Source organism: Erinaceus europaeus, chromosome 3, assembly GCF_950295315.1.
Source record: "Erinaceus europaeus chromosome 3, mEriEur2.1, whole genome shotgun sequence".
In the NCBI taxonomy this organism is placed as follows: domain Eukaryota; kingdom Metazoa; phylum Chordata; class Mammalia; order Eulipotyphla; family Erinaceidae; genus Erinaceus; species Erinaceus europaeus.
The window spans coordinates 15161023-15182269 of NC_080164.1; the positions used below are offsets into that span (position 1 = coordinate 15161023).

General features: G+C 43.8%; 1 protein-coding gene across 4 annotated transcripts in view; it reads left to right on the top strand.

Annotated features, from left to right (window-relative positions):
- The window catches only part of NCOA1 (nuclear receptor coactivator 1), a 278206-nt gene that overhangs the window by 242009 nt on the left and 14950 nt on the right, over positions 1-21247 (top strand). For all 4 annotated transcript variants that reach the window (XM_060186650.1, XM_060186651.1, XM_060186653.1 and 1 more), the window contains exon 19: positions 14730-14904. In XM_060186650.1, coding sequence (XP_060042633.1) covers positions 14730-14904 — 175 coding nt within the window. The remainder of the gene's footprint in view (positions 1-14729; positions 14905-21247) is intronic.

A 21247-nucleotide genomic window follows, 5' to 3' on the forward strand; every position in this document is an offset into this window, starting at 1 on the left:
AAGACGCTGACAAGAGAGTCAGCTTCCAGTCTCAAGACTCCATTCTTGTCACTAAATGTTGAGTAGTTTGGGACTTGTCTCTTGTTGATAGCTAAGATGACTGAGTAGATCTTTCTTAGATAGATATGTAGATAGATAGACATCTTTTCAAAAGAGAAAAGTCTGGGAAAATATCTCAGACTATGGAGCCTAGGACTCGTATTCAATCCCCAGCACCACCATATGCCAGAGCTTAGCAGTGCTGTGTTCTCCCTCCCATATAAATACAAATAACTAAATGACGCTTCACATTAAAGGATCCACAAGACCCTACCTGATTCTCAAATCTGTGAACAAACATCTTACATGTGAGACAAATCCTGTTCTTTTCCTCAGCTTTCTCCTGTGGCTTCCTATAAGTATCTAGTGAAAGTCCACTTAAGGCATTGTCTTATTAATAAGTACATCGACTCAAAAACTGTTAGTTATTTGGTTATGTTGGGGACCCCTTAAACTTAAAAAAAAAAAAAAAAAGATTTATTCATTTACATGTTTTAGAAGAGGAAGAACCGAGTACCACTCCACCGGTACCAGCACTGTATGTACTGACCACCCCGTCACACCCCTGACTTCGAGATTTTGTTTTAAATTGTTTATGTGTAAGTCATTCATCTTTATTAGGTATCTCCTTGGTGTCTCCACTCCATTATGCTATCTGTCTACCCCCGCCCAGCTTTCTGACTTTCAAAGGTCTTTTATTTTAATGTTTCAGTTTGCACTGTCTCTCCTCTCCTTATATTTATTTATTTTTGTTCTAGGTGATAATATCTTTGGGGGTTTGTTTTTTCTTCTATCACTTTGCAAACCTAGTGGATAATGGCAACAAGATACATGTGACTAATCTAGTGTTTAATTAAACATTTCTATAGAATTGATAACAAATGCCTGAAATTTTTTTAAATAAGTCACTTGCTTTTTGTATATGAAAGAAAAAAGGTAAAATTTAAAATTCCTCTTAAGTTGGGAGCAACCAAAAAAGAATTCCTCTAAATTGAATTTTAATGAGAAGACTGCTGTGTGGCTTGAATAAAGTGTTAAGCTCTATAGAGATTTTTGACAGGGCAATGTGATTACCATTTTTGACAGCCAGATCAGTTCAGACTTTTCATTCCGGTGGCAGCAACTACTAAATCTCTGTGACTGTTAAATTAAGTATCTACACAGGTTTGAGTTGGGGAGCATCAGAATTCTGGAAGACGTGTTAATCAAAATTATGCTGCATGGCTTCCTTTGTCCTAAAGACAGTGGAGTCATTTTTGGCTGGTTTATTTCACTGACACTCTGTGTGAGCAAGAAAAGGTGATAAGTCCATATTTATAAGACTGTCCACAGAAGCACCTTCTCAATGAGCCAGTTTCCATTTGTCCTGTAATTTCTATATGCAAATCAATTTAGAGGATTTTTTCCCCCACTATATTCTAGCCTAAAGAAGTACTAATTTCTTTTTTTTTTTTTCTCTTTATTTGTATTTCTTTATTGGGGGATTGATGTTTTACAGTTGACAGTAAATATAATAGTTTGTACATGCATAATATTTCTTGTTTTTCCACACAACAATACAACCCCCGATAGGTCCCCTGCTATCCTGTTCCAGGACCTAAACTCCCCACCCCTCCCCACCACCCCGAGTCTTTTACTTTGGTGCAGTACACTAACTGCAGTCCAAGTCGTGCTTAGAGTTTTCTCTTCTCATCTTGTTTTTCAATTTCTACCTGAGAATGAGATCATCCCATATTCATCCTTCTGTTTCTCACTTACTTCACTTAACATGATTTCTTCAAACTCCATCCAAGATGGGCTGAGAACAGTGAAATAATTTTCACTCTGAAAGTGTCCACTAGTTCTAGTTTATCTGTCTCCCTTGTTTCATTATTGATTTTCTGCCTCGTTGGTCTTTCAGGTTGAGAGAGTGGGGTGTTTGTTTTGTGTTTTTTTTATTTATTTCTTTATTGGGGAATTAATGTTTTACATTCAACAGTAAATACAATAGTTTGTACATGCATAGCATTCCCCAGTTTCCCATTTCACAATACAACCCCCACTATGTCATTTATCATCCTTCATGGACCTGTATTCTCCCCACCCACCCACCCCAGAGTCTTTTACTTTGGTGCAATACGCCAATTCCATTTCAGGTTCTACTTGTGTTTTCTTTTCTAATCTTGTTTTTCAACTTCTGCCTGAGAGTGAGATCATCCCATATTCATCCTTCTGTTTCTGACTTAGTTCACTCAACATGATTTTTTTCAAGGTCCATCCAAGATCGGCTGAAAACGGGGAAGTCACCATTTTTTACAGCTGAGTAGTATTCCATTGTGTATATATACCACGACTTTCTCAGCCACTCATCTGTTGTTGGACACCTGGGTTGCTTCCAGGTTTTGGCTATTACAAATTGTGCTGCTAAGAACATATGTGGACAGAGATCTTTTTGGATGGATGTGTTGGGTTCCTTAGGATATATCCCCAGGAGAGAAATTGCAGGATCATAGGGTAGGTCCATTTCTAGCCTTCTGAGAGTTCTCCAGACTGTTCTCCACAGAGGGTGCACCAATTTGCATTCCCACCAGCAGTGTAGGAGGATTCCTTTGACCCCACACCCTCTCCAGCATTTGCTGCTGTTACCTTTTCTGATGTATGACATTCTCACAGGAGTGAAGTGGTATCTCATTGTTGTCTTGATTGGCATTTCTCTGACAATCAGAGACTTGGAGCATTTTTTCATGTGTTTCTCGGCCTTTTGGATCTCTTCTGTGGTGAATATTCTGTCCAATTCCTCCTCCCACTTTTGGATGGGGTTATTTGTTGTCTTGATGTTGAGTCTGGCAAGCTCTTTATATATGTTGGTTATTAAACTCTTGTCTGATGTATGGCATGTAAAGATCTTCTCCCATTCTGTGAGGGGTCTCTTGGTTTGGGTAGTGGTTTCTTTTGCTGTGAAGAAGCTTTTTAATACGATGTAGTCCCATAGGTTTATACTTGCCTTAGTCTTCTTTGTAATTGGATTCGTTTCATTGAAAATGTCTTTAAAATTTATGTGGAAAAGAGTTCTGCCAATATTTTCCTCTAAGTATTTGATAGTTTGTGGTCTAACATCCAAGTCCTTGATCCACTTGGAATTTACTTTTGTATTTGGTGAAATACAGTGATTCAGTTTCATTCTTCTGCATGTTTCAACCCATTGTTTCCAACACCATTTGTTGAAGAGACTCTGCTTTCCCCATGTAATAGTCTGGGCCCCTTTGTCAAAGATTAGATGTCCATAGGTGTGGGGCCTCATTTCTGGGCTCTCAATTCTATTCCACTGGTCAGTGTGTCTATTCATGTTCCAGTACCAAGCAGTTTTGATGATGACAGTGGCCCTATAATATAGTTTGAGATCTGGGAGTGTGATGCCTCTAGTTCTGTTCTTTTTTCTCAAGATTGTTTTGACAATTCTAGGTCTTTTCTGGTTCCAGATAAACATTTGTAGCATTTTTTTCTATTCTCCTAAAAAATGTGCTTGGGATCTTGATGGGGATAGCATTAAATTTATAGATGGCTCTGGGTAATATATTCATTTTGATGATGTTAATTCTTCCAACCCATGAACATGGAATATCTTTCCACTTCTTTGTGTCTTTTTCAATTTCTTTGAGTAGTGACTCATAATTTTCAGTATACAAGTCTTTCACTTCTTTGGTTAGGTTTACTCCTAGATATTTTATTGTTTTTGTTGCTATAGTAAAAGGAATTGATTTCTGGATTTCAATTTCTTCTAACTTAGTGTTTGCATAGAGGAATGCCACTGACTTTTGAATGTCAATTCTATAGCCTGACACCTTACTGTATTGCCTGATGATTTCCAAAAGCTTCTTGCTGGATTCCTTAGGTTTTTCCATGTATACTATCATGTCATCTGCAAATAAGGAGAGTTTGACTTCTTCTCTTCCAATCTGTATCCCTGTTGTTTTCAGCATCTCTTAATCTCTTTTTGAGATCTCTTACTTCTTTTTTAGTTGTCTCTGATTCATCCTCAATCTTGCTAATTCTGTCTTCAGCCTCATAGATTCTATTCTCTCTGCCCTCTACTGTTTTCTGGAGTTCATCTATTTTGTTGCCCTGCTCTGATACTGTTTTAGCTTGTTCAGCTAGTTGCCTTCTTAGCTCAGCGATTTCAGCTTTTAGCTCTCTAATAACCATGAGATAATTAGTATTTTCTTTCATATTCTCATTTGTTGTTCCTGTATTTCTGATTATAATTTTTTCAAATTCTTTACTCACTCCTGTTATTATTTCCTTAGCTAATGTTTGGATGTTGAACTTGTTATTTTGTGCTTCACCCTCTGGAGGACTTTTAGCTGGACTCTTGTCCTGGTTCGATTCCCCATTATTTCTTCTTGTTATTTTAACCATTTTATATATTATGTTATGAGTTCCCTTTATCAGTACTTTTCAATTTATTGATCACTATTGCCTGGATTGACTTGTGTCTAAGTAAGTTAATTAAAGGGTTCACAGTGGCAGAAGTTAACAGTTGTTTCAATAGTATTTAAATCTCTGAGTTGGAGCTCAGTGGTTTAAAAGCCTCTTTTTTTTTTTTCTTCCCTGTAGGCTATGGGAGCCTGAGGGCTTTTAAACTATCAATAGGCTTCTTAGCTTAATCACTGACTCCTGCCCAAGAGATAAATCAGGGTGTGGCAGAGATAATCCAGTGGTTATGCAAAGAGACTTTCACAGCCCCTCAGCTATGCCACCAAGGTATAGGTCTTCTCCTGAGTTTCCTGGTTAGATCTCTGTCCCCTGGTGTCCCTCCCTGTCGCTGCTCCAGATTCTGAGGGTAGTAGCAATGGAGACTCAGAGTTGCACTTGGTGAGTCTCTGGGGAGTCCTCTCCTCCCTTAAGCTTTCCCCTTGTTGGTGGAGCAGACTGGAGGTGGTGTCTCAACTGATAAACTGCTGAACTGTTAGCAGTCACTTAATCTCTCCTTAGGCTCCTATCTCCTCTCTGTCACCAGCCACATGTGTTTGTACTCACCGGTGATTTACTGGTTTCCTGTGGTCATTCTAGTCCTGTCTTGTTTTGGTCCCGGGTGGTCCCCTTTGGTATTCCTAGTTGATCTGGGAGAGGAGAGGAGAGGAGAGGAGAGGAGAGGAGAGGAGAGGAGAGGAGAGGAGAGGAGAGGAGAGGAGAGGAGAGGAGAGGAGAGGAGAGGAGAGGAGAGAAAGTGATCTGCTGCTCGTAGCTCCGCCTCCGGAAGTTCGAGAGTGGGGTGTTTAAGTCCTTACTATGACTGTGTTATTGTTAATGTATTGCTGTAGCTCTCACTAGATGTTTGATGTATTTAGATGACCTCTCCTTGGGTGCATAGATGTTGATAATCATTACATCCTGTTGATTGATTGATCCTCTGAGCACTAAGTAATGTCCATCTCTATCTTTTAAGGTTTATTGTGTCAGATAAAGGCATAGCTATTTCTGCCCTGTTTTTTTTCTTGTCCATTGGCTTGTATGGTAGTTTTCCATCCTTTCACTTTGAGTCTGTTGTCTTGTTGAGTTAGGTGGGATTCCTGCATACAACATTTGGCTGAGTTGTGTTTTCTGATCCATCTTCCTACTCTGTGCTTTTTAATAAGTGAATTCATTTATTGATAGCATAGCTTGAAGATATTTTAATGCCATTGTTATATATATTTAGAGTATTCTAATATATGGCATGTTTATGGTGATCTGATTATTTACACTAGAGCTTTCAGAATGTCTTTCAGAGCAGGCTTAGTGATAGTTGATTCTGTCAACTGTTACTTGTCTGAGAAGCTTTTTATTCCTCCATGTAGTCTGAATGACAGTCTAGCAGGATACAGTAGTCTTGGTTGAAAACCTTTTTCATTGAGCACTCAATAGATATCTTGCCATTCTTTTCTGGCCTGTCGTAGTTATGTGGAGAAGTCTGCTGCCAATCTTAAGGGTTTTCCTCTGTAGGTGACTGTTTTTCTCTTGCAGCCTTCAGGATCCTTTCTTTATCCTTATTCATTCCTTTTCATTCTAAATATAGTGTGTTTTGGTGTCTTTAAGTTTGGGTTAATTCTGTTTGGGACCCTCTGGGATTCTTGAATTATGTGTTTTATGTTATCTAGACTAGAGAAGTTCTCATCTATTATATCCTGTAGAAGTTCTCATCTATTATACCCTGGATTTTTTTTTACCAGGAAGTGGGGACCTAACAATAAGCCATGAAATAATTCTCCAGTGACTCTTTCTTTAAAAAAAAAAAAAAAAAAGGTAAAATTTTATTTATAGCATTTTCCGTCATGCTCAGACTTTCCTAAAGAAGTAAAGCAAAACAAATTTCCTGGGGCCAGATGGTGGCTCCACCAATAAAGCACACCTGTTACCATGTACAAGGACCTGGGTTCAAGCCCCCAGTCATCACCTGTGGGGTGAGAAGGGGGGGACTTGAAAAGCAGTACCTTAGATGTCTCTTCTCCTTCTCCTCCTCTGTCTTTAACATAGAAAAGGAAAAAAATTGTCTAGGTTATCATGCCATAATAACAGGTCCTAAGAAAAGAAGTGGACATTGACATTCTATCTCACATTAAGACAATAGTTGCAGTACATATGCCAGGGACATTATAAAGAATGTGCCCACATCATAAATTCCTTGAAGACCACCCGAGCTCCCTTTTTTCTCCACTTCTCTTGAGTGCCGTCATCTGACCATGTGACTTTGGTGTCCTCTTCATGCTAGTAGCTGTTTGCTCTCCAACTTTAAGCCATATCTGTGAAGTGCAGCTGCCTCCTAGACAAACGTACCTGAAGCTTGCACCAGCACCTCAGGCTCAGCGTTTGCAAAGCTAGGCTCACTGACTTCACTTCCGCTTGTCTCCATAGCCCAGTGTTCCGGTCTCAGCAGAGTTCTCAGGTGCCAAGGAAGAATGTCTACCTTGCTCTTCTCTCCCGTGCACATCCCCCATCCCGTTCTCTTTCACCTGTTTTGTCACCATTTCCTTCTCCTCTTAAGAGGTCATCTCCTTGGGGAAGCTTCCCTGAAGCTCCCCGTCATCGGCGCCCAGCACCCTCGCTGGGGCCACTTGCTCGCTGAGCAGTCTATTCTTTGAAACAGCAAGTTCTTTCAGCCAAGTGTGACCTGTTTAATCTTAGTTTCTTAAGTGCTTAGCACAGTGTTCTGGCAGAGAGTGGATGCTCACTGGCTCTCTGCAGAAAGAAGTCAATGGGCGTCGAGATCCTGATTCTATTGCCGCTGCCAGGTAGCTGTGAGGCCCGTTAATGGTCTAGCAGAGAGACTTCATGATTGCAGAGATGGTTCCATAGAGCTTTTAAGCTAGAAGGAACTAGATTGTCTGGTCTGAGGAGTCCAGGAGCTAATTGGGTGGCAGGACTAGGACCAGGACTCTGAACAACCCTCCACTTCAGTATCCACAGGCTGGTTCTTCCTGCTAAAAGTAGGTCATCATATAAGGAAAATGTGGGCAGTTAGAGTGTGAGTGAGACCACACAGAAATGTCAAAAGTATGCCGACTCAGTTGGAATCTCTTATTTACTGCTTAATTCTGACCCCACAGAGTAAGATTCCGAATGTGAGAAGTATTTTTCCATATATGTGTATATGGGTGCTAATTATAAACTATGAAATTTGGAGTAAATTATTCCGATTTATTTATTTACCAGAGCACTGCTCAGCTCTGGTTTATGGTGGTGGAAGGGATTGAACCTGGGACTTCGGAGCCTCAGGCATGAGAGTCTCTTTGCATAACCATTAGGCTATCTGCCCCCACTCAAATAAATGATTTTATGATAAATAGAATTAAAATGCATGAGGAGCAGAGGTCTTTTTGTTTGTTTTTGAGGAATCTGAGGCCTTGCGCATGTGCCGTCTCACCACTGCTGGCTCACTTTTTCATTCAGAGAGACAGACAGTGGGACAGACATACCAGCCGTAACCCAAGAACCGCCTTTGAGGCCGTGCGCTCCTGGGGTGCCGGCGCCCACACCGGGCTGTGTGCAAGGCGCGTGTGTGCCTGCCCAGCGAGCTTTTCCTCTAGCCCTGGAACAAAAGTTTGTTGTTTTTCTTTTTGCCTCCAGGGTTATTGCTGGGCTCGGTGCCTGCACCATGAATCCATCGCTCCTGGAGGCCATTTTTCCCCCCTTTTTGTTGCCCTTGCTGTTGTAGCGTTGGTGTGGCCATTATTGTCATTGTTGATGTCATTCATTGTTGGATAGGACAGAGAGAAATGGAGAGGAAGACAGACACCTGCAGTCCTGCTTCACCTGTGAAGCTAGCGACTCCCCTGCAGGTGGGGAGCCGGGGGTTCGAACTGGGATCCTTACGGTCCTTGTGCTTTGCGCCACGTGCTCTTAACCCGCTGCGCCACGGCCTGACCCCCACAAGATTTTTAAAGATCACAACTGAAATAGCTACAAGTCTAAATAAGTATGTAAAACAGCAACAATAATCTGTAAATGTATTACATGTACAAGGCTCTGCTCTAGGTTTGAGCTTCAGCATCACATATGCCAGAACTGGATAAGAATGGCGTTCTGGAGGGTCGGGCAGTGGTGCAGTGGCTTAAGCGCATGTGGCGCAAAGCACAAAAGGATCCCAGTTCTAGACACCGGCTCCCCACCTGCAGGGGAGTCACTTCACAGGCGATGAAGCAGGTCTGCAGGTGTCTATCTTTCTCTCCCCCTCTGTCTTCCCCTCCTCTCTCCATTTCTCTGTCCTATCCAACAACAAACAACATCAACAGTGGTAATAATGATAACCACAACGAGGCTACAACAACAAGGGCAACAAAAAAGGGGGGGGGGTGGCCTCCAGAAGCGGTGGATTCATGGTGCAGGCAGCAGTAACCCTGGAGGAAAAAAAAAAAAGAATGGCGTTCTGGTATATATCTTTCTTTCTCCTTCTCTTCCTCCTTCTCGTTCTCCCTCCCTCTTCTACTCTTTTTCTCTCTTTCCTTCTCCTTCCCTTCCCCTCCCTCTTCTCTTTCATAGAAACTAAAATAGGGAGTCAGGCACAAAGCGCAAGGACTGGAATCAGGATCCCAGTTCAAGCCTCCCTGCACCCCACCTGCAGGGGAGTTGCTTCACAGGCAGTGAAACAGGTCTGCAGGTGTCTGTCTTTCTCTCTCCTTCTCTGTCTTCCCCTCCCCTCTCTCTGTCCTATCCAACAGCAACAACAGCAATAACAACAATGATAAAAACAAGGGCAACAAAAGGGAATAGATATTTTTTTAAATGAAAATAAATACAATTTTAAATGTAGAATTAATACGATAATCATATAAATGAAGATGAGGATGGCAGAGGAGAGAGAAATCCATATATAAAACAAATTCTCCATGTATCCTGATTCCAAATTAACTGTACCTCTGGCCAGATTAATTAAAAAGAGAGACATGTCATTGTACGACAGTGATAACATACAGAATATTGTGTTGGCATATACAGTTATGTTTACACAGAGGCATTAAGTAGTAGGCCAGCAAAACAGCTCACTTGTACAAGGCACTGCTTTACCAGACGTGTGTATGGCCCTGACTTGAGCCCGGGCCCACATTGATGGAAGCTTTCACTCCCACCCTCTCTCTCTCTCTCTCTCCTTACCTCTCTGGCTTACTTTTTCTATCTGAGCAGTGGAACCCCAAAGATGACCAAAAGAAAGTGGGGGGGGGGGTGGAATGAGAAAGAAGCGAGTCATAAAACAGTGCGAGATCTTAGAAGGAATCAGACTACTTGTGAGTACTCAGATCATGACTTTTTCTGTACTTTAATAACATTCTTTTTTAAAATACGGTATTTTTCTATCTTATTTATTTATTTACTGGATAGAGACAGAAATTGAGAGGGAAGGGGAGGGAGAAACAGAAAGACACCTGCAGCCCTGTTTCCCACTGCAGGGGAGGGCACCAGGGGCTTGAACCCAGGACCTTGCACATGGTAACGTGTGCGTACTCAACCAGGTACACCAACACCCAGCCCCAACTTTATTTTTATTCCAGCCCTACCTTTATAATGTTCTTTTTTTTAAACTTTATTTTATTTTTCTAATTTTTATTTATTTATTGGATAGAGACAGCCAGAAATCTAGAGGAAAGGGGGAGATAGAGAGGGAATGAGACAGAGAGACACCAGCAGCCCTGCTTCACCACTCAAAAGGCTTTTCCCCTACAGGTGGGGACTAGGGGCTCAAACCTGGGTCCTTGTGCGTGGTGACATGTGTGCTCAACCAGGTGTGTCACCAACTGGCCCTCAATAACACTCTTTACCTCAGAATGATTGAACTAGAAATGCATTTTGTCGAGAAAAATAGAACACTGATTGCTGGTAGAGCAGAAAACACTAAAACCTACTTGGAACTGGGAAACTGGCTTGCTTGGCAGAGCGCCGGGCTGCCGTGCCTGCGGTTCCGGGTTCAGTCCCCAGCACCTCACATACCACAGCGTGCTCTGGCTTCCTCCTCTCCTCTCTGTCTCATCAAACTCTCTCTCATATGGAATCAATAAAATAAATCTTTAAAAAAAATTTTCAGGGGCCAGGTGGTGGTGCATTTGGTTGAGAGCACATGTTACAATGCGTAAGGACCTGGGTTCAAGCCCCGGGTCCCCACCTGCAGGGGGGAAGCTTGTGAATGCTGAAGCTGGGCTGCAGGTGTCCCTCTGTCTTTCTCTGTCTCTCTGTCTCTCTCTCTCTCTCTCCCTCTCTCTGTCTCCCTCTTCCTTCTCAATTTCTGGCTGCCTCTATTCAATAAGTAAGTGAAGATCATTTAAAAATCATTTTAATTTTTCAGAAAGATACGCATAACTTTTTCATATGGCACCAGAGAATGAATCCAGGACTACATACATGTGCGGCACCTCTGAGAAGCCTCCAAACCAAACCCAACTTTCTTTTCTTTTTTTTTTAAAATTTTTTTTAAATTATCTTTATTTATTTATTAGATAGAGACAGGTACCAGTCAAGAGGGAATGGGGTGATAGGGAAGGAGAGAGACGGAGAGACACCTGCAGCCCTGCTTCACCACTTGTGAAGCTTTCCCCTAGCGGGTGGAAACCAGGGGATCAAACCTGGGTCCTTCTGCATTGTAACGTGCGCTCAACCAGGTGCACCACCACCTGGCCCCTCTTTTTTTTTTTTTTTTTTTAATGGGAACTTTTCCTTGGGATCAATTGTATCCTTTTTTTGTTTTTAACCTCCAGGGTTATCACTGGGGATCGGTGCCTGCACTAGGAATCCACTGCTTCTGGATTCTTTTTTTTTTTCCTTTTGTTGCCCTTGTTGTTTATCGTTGTTGTGATTATTATTGTTGTTGTTATTGTTGGATAGGACAGAGAGAAATGGAGAGAGTAGGGGAAGACAGAGGGGGAGAGAAAGACACCTGCATACTGCTTCACGGTTTGTGAAGCCACTCCCCTGCAGGTGGAGGCCAGGGGCTCAAACCAGGATCCTTATGCCCGTCCTAGCGCTCTGTGCCCTGTTAGCTTAACCCACTGCGCTACCACCTGGCCCCCAAACCCAATTTTCTGTCTTTGTGGTAGGGTAGAGACCCCACAGCTCCACCAGTGGGGCTCCTCAGGTGCTACGCCTGTGGTGTTCCAGTGTGGTGCTGGGGCTTGAACCCAGGGCCTCGTGCATAATCAGATAAGAGCTCTGGCAGATATGGGCGGACTTTAATTTTGGCCAAGATGGAGTAACAGGGACAGGATTTAAAAAGAGGAAATCGGGGTCGGGAAGTAGCGCAGTGGGTTAAGCGCACGTGGCGCAAAGCGCGTCCCAGTTCGAGCCTCCAGCTCCCCACCTGCAGGGGAGTCGCTTCACAGGCGGTGAAGCAGGTCTGCAAAGTGTCTGTCTTTCTCTCCCCGTCTCTGTCTTCCCCTCCTCTCTCCATTTCTCTCTGTCCTATCCAACAACAACGACATCAATAACAACGATAATAATAACCACAACAATGATAAAACAACAACCAGGCTAACAAAAAGGGGGGGGAAAAAAAGAAGAAATCACACCATTCTGGACATCAGCTCTGGAGGCTCCCTGGATTGACACAATGTTGCTGGGGTCCTGCAAAGCCAAGGCAGCTCAAGGGTCAGGGCCTAGAGGACAGCTTCACCGGGAGAACTGTTTGGATGGCCTGATCAGGCCTTCAGAGAACTAGAGGGACGGAGGGAGAGTGGGAGCGAGAGAATGAATGAGTGAGTAGAGTATTCGAAAGCATATATTTGGGGAAAATATAGACTCAGTTCCTCTCGTCTCCTGAGGCTTAAGACCCAGATGATGCCAGGAATGTAGCTCAGTGCTAAAACACATAATTCTTATATAGAAGGTCCTAGATTCAGTCTCCGTGTCTCTCTCTCTCTCTCTCTCTCTCCCTCTTCCCCTCTCCCTCTTTGTATCTTTCTCACACACACTTAGAATGAAATTATTTCCAGACAAAGACTGGAAATATTTAAAGAAATAATACTACTCTGGTGCCTAACAAGTCCTGAAATCTGTTGTTTTGTTTTTTTTTTTTAATTACTGCACATGCAGAGAAGCAGGAAAATGCAGCTCACAATGAAAAGAAAAAGCAGCCCTTAAAAATCAGATTACACAAATGACAGAATCACTAGATATGGACATTAAAAACAGTGGCGAATTGTATGTGTGTTTTGTATTCTTAAGAGCTGGGGGAGGCTTCAACATTTAAGTTCATGTAGAAGATAGAGATAAAACCCAAATTAAATTTGTAGGCTTGAAAACTATAATGAAAAATATGCTAAATGGAATAATGAGCACACTAGACATTACAAGAGAAAAAAAAGTGACTTTAAAGATTGAATGACTGAAGGGCTGGGTGCTGGGACACCTAGGTGTGAGCATTGCATGTTACAATACACAAGGACCCGGGTCCGAACCCTGGTCCTCACCTGCAGGGGGAAAGCTTTGCCAGAGGTGAAGCAGGGCTGCAGGTGTCTCTCTGCCGCTCTCCCTCTCTATCCCCCCTTCCCTCTCAATTTCTGGCTGTCTCTATCCAACAAATAAATAAAGATAATAAATTTTTTTTATAAAAGATTTAATGGGGCAGGGGTAGATAGCATGATGGTTATGCAAAGAGACTCTCATGCCTGAGGCTCCAAAGTCCCAGGTTCAATCCCCCACACCACCATCAGCTAGAGCTGAGCAGTGCTTTGGTAAAAAAAAAAAGATTTGATGACAAACTATAAAAAAATGTTTTTTAATCAGAAACAATAAGTGAAAATACAGTAATTCTCTACAGATTGATTCATTATACCCCTTATCAAAAATGTCAGTCTACATTTTGAAGAAATTAACATTTCTTCACATTTATATGGAAATTTATTAAGATTTATATAGAAATGCAAAGAGCCAATAGTATCAAGACAATTTTGAGAAAAAAAAATCTATTCTAGCAGTTTCAAAAGTTGCCATAATGCTATTACAGTCAGACATCCTGCATAGCTATAGACATACAGATCAAGGTACCAAAGCAAGTGCAGTAAAAACCTTGCTTTGAAGGCCAGTTGATTCACAACACCATTATTTTATTTACTGCTACTAAGCACTGTCCTCAATTTTTTTTAAATTTTTTTATATTTATTTATTTATTCCCCTTTTCTGCCCTTGTTGTTTTATTGTTTTAGTTATTATTGATGTCGTCGGTGTTGGATAGGACAGAGAGAAATGGAGAGAGGAGGGGAAGACAGAGGGGGAGAGAAAGAGAGACACCTGCAGACCTGCTTCACTGCCTGTGAAGTGACTCCCCTGCAGGTGGGAAGCCAGGGGCTCGAACTGGGATCCTTAAGTCAGTCCTTGTGCTTTGTGCCACCTGCGCTTGACCCGCTGCGCCCGACTCCCAGCACTGTCCTGAATTTAGAAAGAGCAAACTACTAATGAATGTGACAGGGTGGCTGAACCTCAGAACCGTTATGCTAAGTGAAACAAGACAAACGAAAAGAGCACGTGGGATCACATTTACACTAATTTTTTTCTCCCCATAAAGGCAAATCTGTGGATAAAAAGGAAACCAGTGGTTGCCTGAGACTAGAAGTAGGAGTGCAGATTTCTGGAAAGTAGACACAAGGAAGTTTGAGGGTGTGGAGAACGTCTGAGTGTATTGTGGCGGTGGTTAGACAACACCATGAAGCCATCATTGAATTGTGCTGTTCACTGAAGTGTGGTGTTACATAGAGTCTCAGCAAAGCTGGAAGAAAAGAGGGGAAGGGAAGGGAAAGGGGGAAAGAAAAGAGGAAGGAAAATTCCAGAAAGATGACTAATGAAGAGCAATCTACAAGACTTTCTCAGTATTCATTTCACAGGAATTTTGTGTCTGTTTTCCCTCTTCTCTGATTTCTATCACACAAGTAATCTGTCATGAATACTCAACATGTGTTTTATACTTAAAAATTCACAGAAGCCAAAAAGAACAGAACAAAAATCCCTGCATAATCCTGGTACCCAAATCAGCATCTCTTAAGATGGGAAGCATTTTTCCCAAACTCAGTTTTCTGTGTTTCTTGATCTTTGTTCATGCTGAAACTACCTGCCTCGTGTTTTAAGAAACTGGAATTTTCTGTTATTCTTGTTGAATTGAATGCTTCTAAGTAAATTATGACATATCCTCATCTTTCTTTCTTTATGGGGTTAATAAATTTACAGTGTGCTTACATGAATTGATTTGTGTCCATTTGCAGGAATGGTGCCCCAAGGTGAGGCAAATTTTGCTCCATCGCTAAGTCCCGGAAGCCCCATGGTCCCGATGCCGATCCCTCCTCCTCAGAGCTCTCTGCTCCAGCAGACTCCACCTGCTTCTGGGTACCAGTCTCCGGACATGAAGGCCTGGCAGCAAGGAGCAATGGGAAACAACAAGTAAGAAGGCTGTTCTGATGTGGAGTAGCTCCAGTGCTCCTTAGGCGTGCCAGCGAGCAGGCAGACGCCCCCAGCCACCTGCATCCTCAGCGGGCCAGCTCTCGTTACCAACAGAGAAAAAAGGGACAACATTTAAATGGTTTGACTTTATTTAGTTAGTGTAATGAAAGGAAGACACACAGAAAGACCAGAGCACTACTCAGCTGTGGCCTAGGGTGGTGCTGGGGATTGAACCAGGAATCTCAGAGCCTCAGGCAGGAAAGTCTTTTTGCACAACCAGTATGCTCTCTCCTCAGCCTAACTTCTTTTTTTTTTTTTTTTTTAAGATTTATTATTTATTTATTTTGCCTCCAGCGTTATCGCTGGGGCTCAGTGCCTGCACTATGAATCCACTGCTCCTGGAGGCTATTTTTTCTCTTTTGTTACCCTTGTTTTTTATTATTGTTGTTGTTATTGATGTTGTCATTGTTAGATAGGACAGAGAGAAATGGAGAGAGGAGAGGAAGACAGAGGAGGAGAGAAAGATAGACACCTGTAGACCTGCTTTACCGCCTGTGAAGCGACTCCCTTGCAAGTGGGGAACCGGGGCTCAAACCAGGATCCTTACACCGGTTCTTCCACTTTGCACCACCTGTGCTTAGCCCACTGTGCTATGCCTGATTTCCTTCTTTCTTTCTTTCTTTCTTTTTTTTTTTTAATCTTTATTTGTTTATTGGAGATAGCCAGAAATCTAGAGGGAAGTGATAGAGAAGGGAGAAAGACAGAGAGACACTTGCAGCCTTGCTTTACAACTTGCAAGCTTTCCCCCTGCAGGTGGGGACCGAAGGCTTGAACCCAGGTCCTTGGGCATTGCAACACGTGCACCCAACCAGGTGCACTACCACCCAGCCTCTTAATTTCAAGTCTTTAAAAGGCTTAGTTATGTTTATGGAAGTGTTCTAAACATCATCAACCTTCTTGTCCCAACTCTAGCTCACCACAAAAATATCATCAGCACTTAGAAATAAACAACAGGTGTAGAAATGGGTACTTGTCTGTCTTCAAACACTCAAAAATTTTATAAACCGGGGGCAGGGCAGTAGTGCAGCGTATTAAGCGCACATGGTGTGAAGCACAAGGACCAGAGTAAGGATCCCAGTTCAAGTATCCCGGCGCCTGACCAGCAGGGGGTGGCTTCACAGGCGGTGAAGCAGGTCTGCAGGTGTCTGTCTTTCTCTCCCTCTCTGTCTTCCCCTCCTCTCTCCATTTCTCTCTGTCCTGTCCAATAACAATAATAACAACAAGGGCAACAAAAGGGGGGAAAATGGCCTCCAGGAACAGTAGATTGGTAGTGCAGGCACCAAGCCCCAGGGATAACCCTGGAGGGGAAAAAAAAATCTCCATAAACCAAAGGCAAGAGTGGCAAAATGTTAGAAATCTGTAGAACTAAATATCAGACATCCAAATTTCACTCTTTCCAGTGCGTTTGCCAGGTTTTCTAGGAATAACAAAGGTGTTAGGTCTTCTCAAGGAATTCTGCCCTGCCTAGTTCTTGGAGTCTGGCCTGTTCGGTAACTCGTTCCTGCCCATTCTGCTTTCAGTGTTCTCGTTGAAGTCACACCCCCACCCCTATACCGACTGCTGAACTTTTCACACATGACTGGAGTTTTATAAAGGTTTTAATTTAGTTGTGTCTTGGTTCTAATGACAGGGAAGCTGTTTGATCTGACAACATAATAAGTAAGGCAGTTAAAAGTTGAAAACTTAAGACCATATCCTCTCAAAGTTCATTCAAAGGTGAAAGAGAGACAAAAATCTTTCCGTTCGAGAACTATGGAACTTGCAGTGAGGGCTCAGTATAAATTAGGGAGAGAAGTAGCACTGTCTCTGTAATATGCTAGGAGAATTTGCATATGTTCTAATCCCAGCTTCCTAAATCCACTTTTGAATTCTTCAGCTCATTGTAACTTCTCCCTCCCGTGTCCCCTCAAGCTTCTTACCTGGCCTCCCTCTAGCGCTGAGCTCCTGCCCCATTCCTGCACCCGAGCACATAAGCACAGCTTGCAAAAGCGCAGTCGTGTTGACGGGCTGCCTGAGAGGTGGCTTGCCAGGGAGGGGGTATGCAGGGCCCAGGTTTGAGCTCCAGCACCACATGGGAATACCACAACACCCGGGGAAGCTCTGTTTGAATGAAAAAGCTGGCCCAAGAGTGGTGAAATCGCATATGAGCGTTTTTCTCCTACGGCACCAGAAACAGGTTATACTGCCACTTCTTTTCCTCTGACTCCTCGCTGATCTAGTCAGGACTGCATCCCTCCCACTCCACCAGAGGTTTTCTTGCCAAAGTCACTTATGCCCTCTACAAAGCCAGATGCCACCATCGCAGGCAGTATTTGACACATCTGAGAGTTGCTTCCTTCCTGAAGCCCTGTCTTCACTTAGATTCTGGAACAAGCGCTTTCTCTTGAGAGAGGTGACTCTCTCCCTCGCCATCAGTCCCCTCCGCTGGAGCGTCCTTATTTCCCAGACCTGCTCTGAAGGCCTCACTGCTCAGTGTCCTACCACCTCCCCCTACCTCAGCCTTGATTGTATCGTCTAGCTTTGTTGCTGTGAACATGTAGCCTTATGCTCACACCCCTCCACCCCCAGTTTAAATCCTCAGCCCAGTCCTCTCCCTGTGAACACTTTACATGCTGCTGCCATCTCTGCTTAGAGGCAGAATACTCAGGGACTGGGTGGTGGCGCACCTGGTCGAGCATACATTACGATGTGCAAGGACCCCGGTTCAAGCCCCCAGTTCCCACCTGCAGGGGGAAAGCTTTGCCAGTGGTGAAGCAGTGTTGCTGATGTCTCTCTGTTTCTCTCCTCCTCTACCTCCCCCTTCCTCTTGATTTTGGGTTGTCTCTATCCAATAGATAAATATTAAAATATTTATTTATTTTCCCTTTTGTTGCCCTTGTTTTCTTGTTGTAGTTGTTGTTGTTGATGATGCCATCGTTGTTGGATAGGACAGAGAGAAATGGAGAGAGGAGGGGAAGACAGAGGAGGAGAGAAAGACAGACACCTGCAGACCTGCTTCACCGCCTGTGAAGTGACTCCCCAGCAGGTGGAGAGCCGGGGGCTCGAACCGGGAACCTTACGCCGGTCCTTGTGCTTCGTGCCACGTGCGCTTAACCCGCTGCGCTACCGCCCAACTCCCAATAAAAAACTTTTAAAATAGTCTAATACTTCTTAATCTGACAGAAACCAAAATGGCATTCTCTCCCAGACTTAGTCCTCTCCTACTTTTCCCATCTCAGTAGCGACAATCCCATTCTTTCTCTTACTCAAACACAAGACCCTTTCTCTCTCTTTCAAAGCCCAGACGTGAAATGCACCAGCAGCTCCTGTCAGCCTCAGAGCCGCTCTCACTTCGCATTTGCAGACTCACCCCTTGTGCAGCTCAGTGTAATCTCTTCCCCGACCACTATGGGACCTGCTCCTCCCTGCTCCTTCCCTCAGCCTGCTACACTTGCGTGCCTGCACTGATGCATTTAAGGACAGAAGTAGTGTGTCCAGCGGACTCAGAAATTCAAGACAGGACTTAGAAAGCCCTGACTGATCTTATTCCTTGACACCTCTCTGACCTGCTGCTTTTCTCATCCCTTTCTACCACACTGGATTTTGTTTACTCTTCTAGTCCTCAGATGTGCCAAGTACACTGCAAACTCAAAACTTTTGTGATTTTTTTTGGTCATCATTAGAGCTTCATGCTCCAAGCTGCCTTTTTTTCAGAGAGAGAAACAGAGAAAGCAAAAAGACACCGACCTTCCTCTAATGTGCTGGGGCCTGGCCTTGAACCTGGGTCACTCACACACATGGCAAAGCAAATACACTATCCAGTTGGGCTCTTTTGTTGGTCCAGCCTTTGCATTTTTTAAATCCCTCTGTTGGATGTTCTTCCTTCAGCGGTCACTTGACTTGTTCCCACTTCAGTTCTCTCCTTAAGCGCCACCAATTAGAAATATTAAATTTTGGGAGTCGGGCTGTAGCGCAGCAGGTTAAGCACAGGTGGCGCAAAGCACAAGGACCGGCATAAGGATCCCGGTTCGAACCCTGGCTCCCCACCTGCAGGGGAGTCGCTTCACAGGCGGTAAAGCAGGTCTGCAGGTGTCTATCTTTCTCTCCTCCTCTCTGTCTTTCCCTCCTCTCTCCATTTCTCTCTGTCCTATCCAACAATGACGACAACAATAATAACTACAACAATAAAACAACAAGGGCAACAAAAGGGAATAAATAAATAAAATATTTTTTTAAAATAAACAGTGAAGTATTCGACTTCTAGGACCATCATTTCTTCCTTTTTTTTTTTTTTTAATATTTCACTTATTAATGAGAAAGCTAGGAGGAGAGAGAGAACCAGACATCACTCTGTTTCACTGAACTCAGATCCTCATGTTTCAGAGTCTGATGCTTTATCCACTGTGCCACCTCCCCGACCACAGGACCCTTGTTTGTAAAAACAACTCCAGCTCCCAGCCACCAGACCCTCTGCTTCTTTTTGTAGTGCTAAACCCCTGAGATAGTAGTGTTTGCTTCTGTTCTGCCTTCTCCAACTAGCATTCAAACCATGAGAACAAGGACGGTGTTTTGTTCATGTCTGTCTGTCCATGCCCTAGAGCACGAAGCGCTCAGGATGCATCTGTGAACAAGTGCAAGATTTTCTGTCCCCGAGGCGCTTCTCATACTCAAACGTGGACTCGGGTTCTCTTTGTACCTGAGTGGTTTCTGTGAACCCTGACTTTCCCCGTTGATTTGTGAGAGAGAAGCATCATCACCCACTCTCCACACATCATGCCTGCTTAGCTGACTGGTGCGGCGGCTGGATGAGTAGGACAGTGATGGGCACTGCAGGTGACAGTGTGTGGCCACTCGCTGGCTCTGCACGAGGAACAAGGCAAGTCTGGCTGGTGACAGGAGTAGGATAACAAAAACTAAACCGTGAAACTCCAGATCACTACGGTCTGCAGGAGCCAGCAGAGGTCAGAGGCACCATCTGTGGTTCTCTTTTTCCTGTGATCTCCTGATGGCAAGAGAAATAGAGGGTAATAGCAGACCTCAGTGTCACAGCCCAGGCCAGCATCCCTCTGATTCTCTCACCCAGAAGCCTAGTGCTTAGTGGTTTCAAATCTACAGAGAGAGGGAGGTCTAGGAGGTGGCGCAGTGGATAAAGACTTGGACTCTCAAGCATGAGGTCCTGAGTTCAGTCCTCAGCAGCACAGTGCCAGAGTGATACTCTCATTCTCTCTGTTTCTCCCCTCCTACTTTCTAATATATATAAATCCTTACCTTTAAAATAGCCTACAGAAAGGACAGTGGTACAGCTGGTAAAGCATAAAACATGCAAATTACTATGTGTAAGGACTAGGGTTCAAGCCTCCAGTTCCATCCTGTAGGTGGGGAAGTTTCATGAGAAGTGGAGCAGTGCTACAGGTCAGTCTCTCTCTCTCTCTCTCTCTCTCTCTCTCTCTCTCTCTCTCTCCCTCCCTCCCTCCTCTGTCTGTATCGTAATTTTTAAATCAATTAAGGGCTACAAAGATCTGTTATTTAACTTTTGTTCTTCCACTGATTTAATCAGGAACTCCTCCCCACTCGTGGAAACCTTTAATACCTACGGAACCTACTTTAGGCCAAGGGAAGTCTTCATCTTCCCCTTTGTAGGGCCCCCCATGATGCCAGGGCCACCCAACATTAAGAACTAGCCTGAGGAGACAATCAGGCAGGAAGGCAGGATGAGTGAGGACTCCTTCACGTACTGGGCCTCGGGGGCCCATGGGCCGCCATCCCACCCAGCCATCACCATCCATTGCAGGACCTCGAGCATGTCATTAGTGCTGCAAAAGGGCTTGGTCTCCTTCCCACATGGGAAGAAACGAACGTGGAACTACTGGCAGGATCCATTTGAATGAACTCTGGCTAATGTACAGCCCCAAATAGAAATCTGCAAGGAAGTCCCATCTAAACTTTCCACGAAGTGTGGCATCATTGCAGTCCTTAAAGCCAGCTTCTGCATGCGTTCAGCTCCCACCGCCCTGTGCCTGGCGACACATGTGTGGCTTGGCAAACGAACGTTGTCTAAGACCACAAGTGCTCTCAATAGAAAATGGTCATTTGACTAATGGGGTTCTGTCTCGCCTTTAGTTGTGGGGACACTGTCTCACGGACACACACACACACACTGTGCTGGCTTTCAGGGTCCCCAAATGTTGTACTGACCATTTCCTAGGCATATGACATTTGGACACTTGTGTTTTATAATTATGCAGAGGGGAGGGGAGGCGGGGGATTCCGCGACTTTCCTCAGACATGATGAATAAGCCGTTTC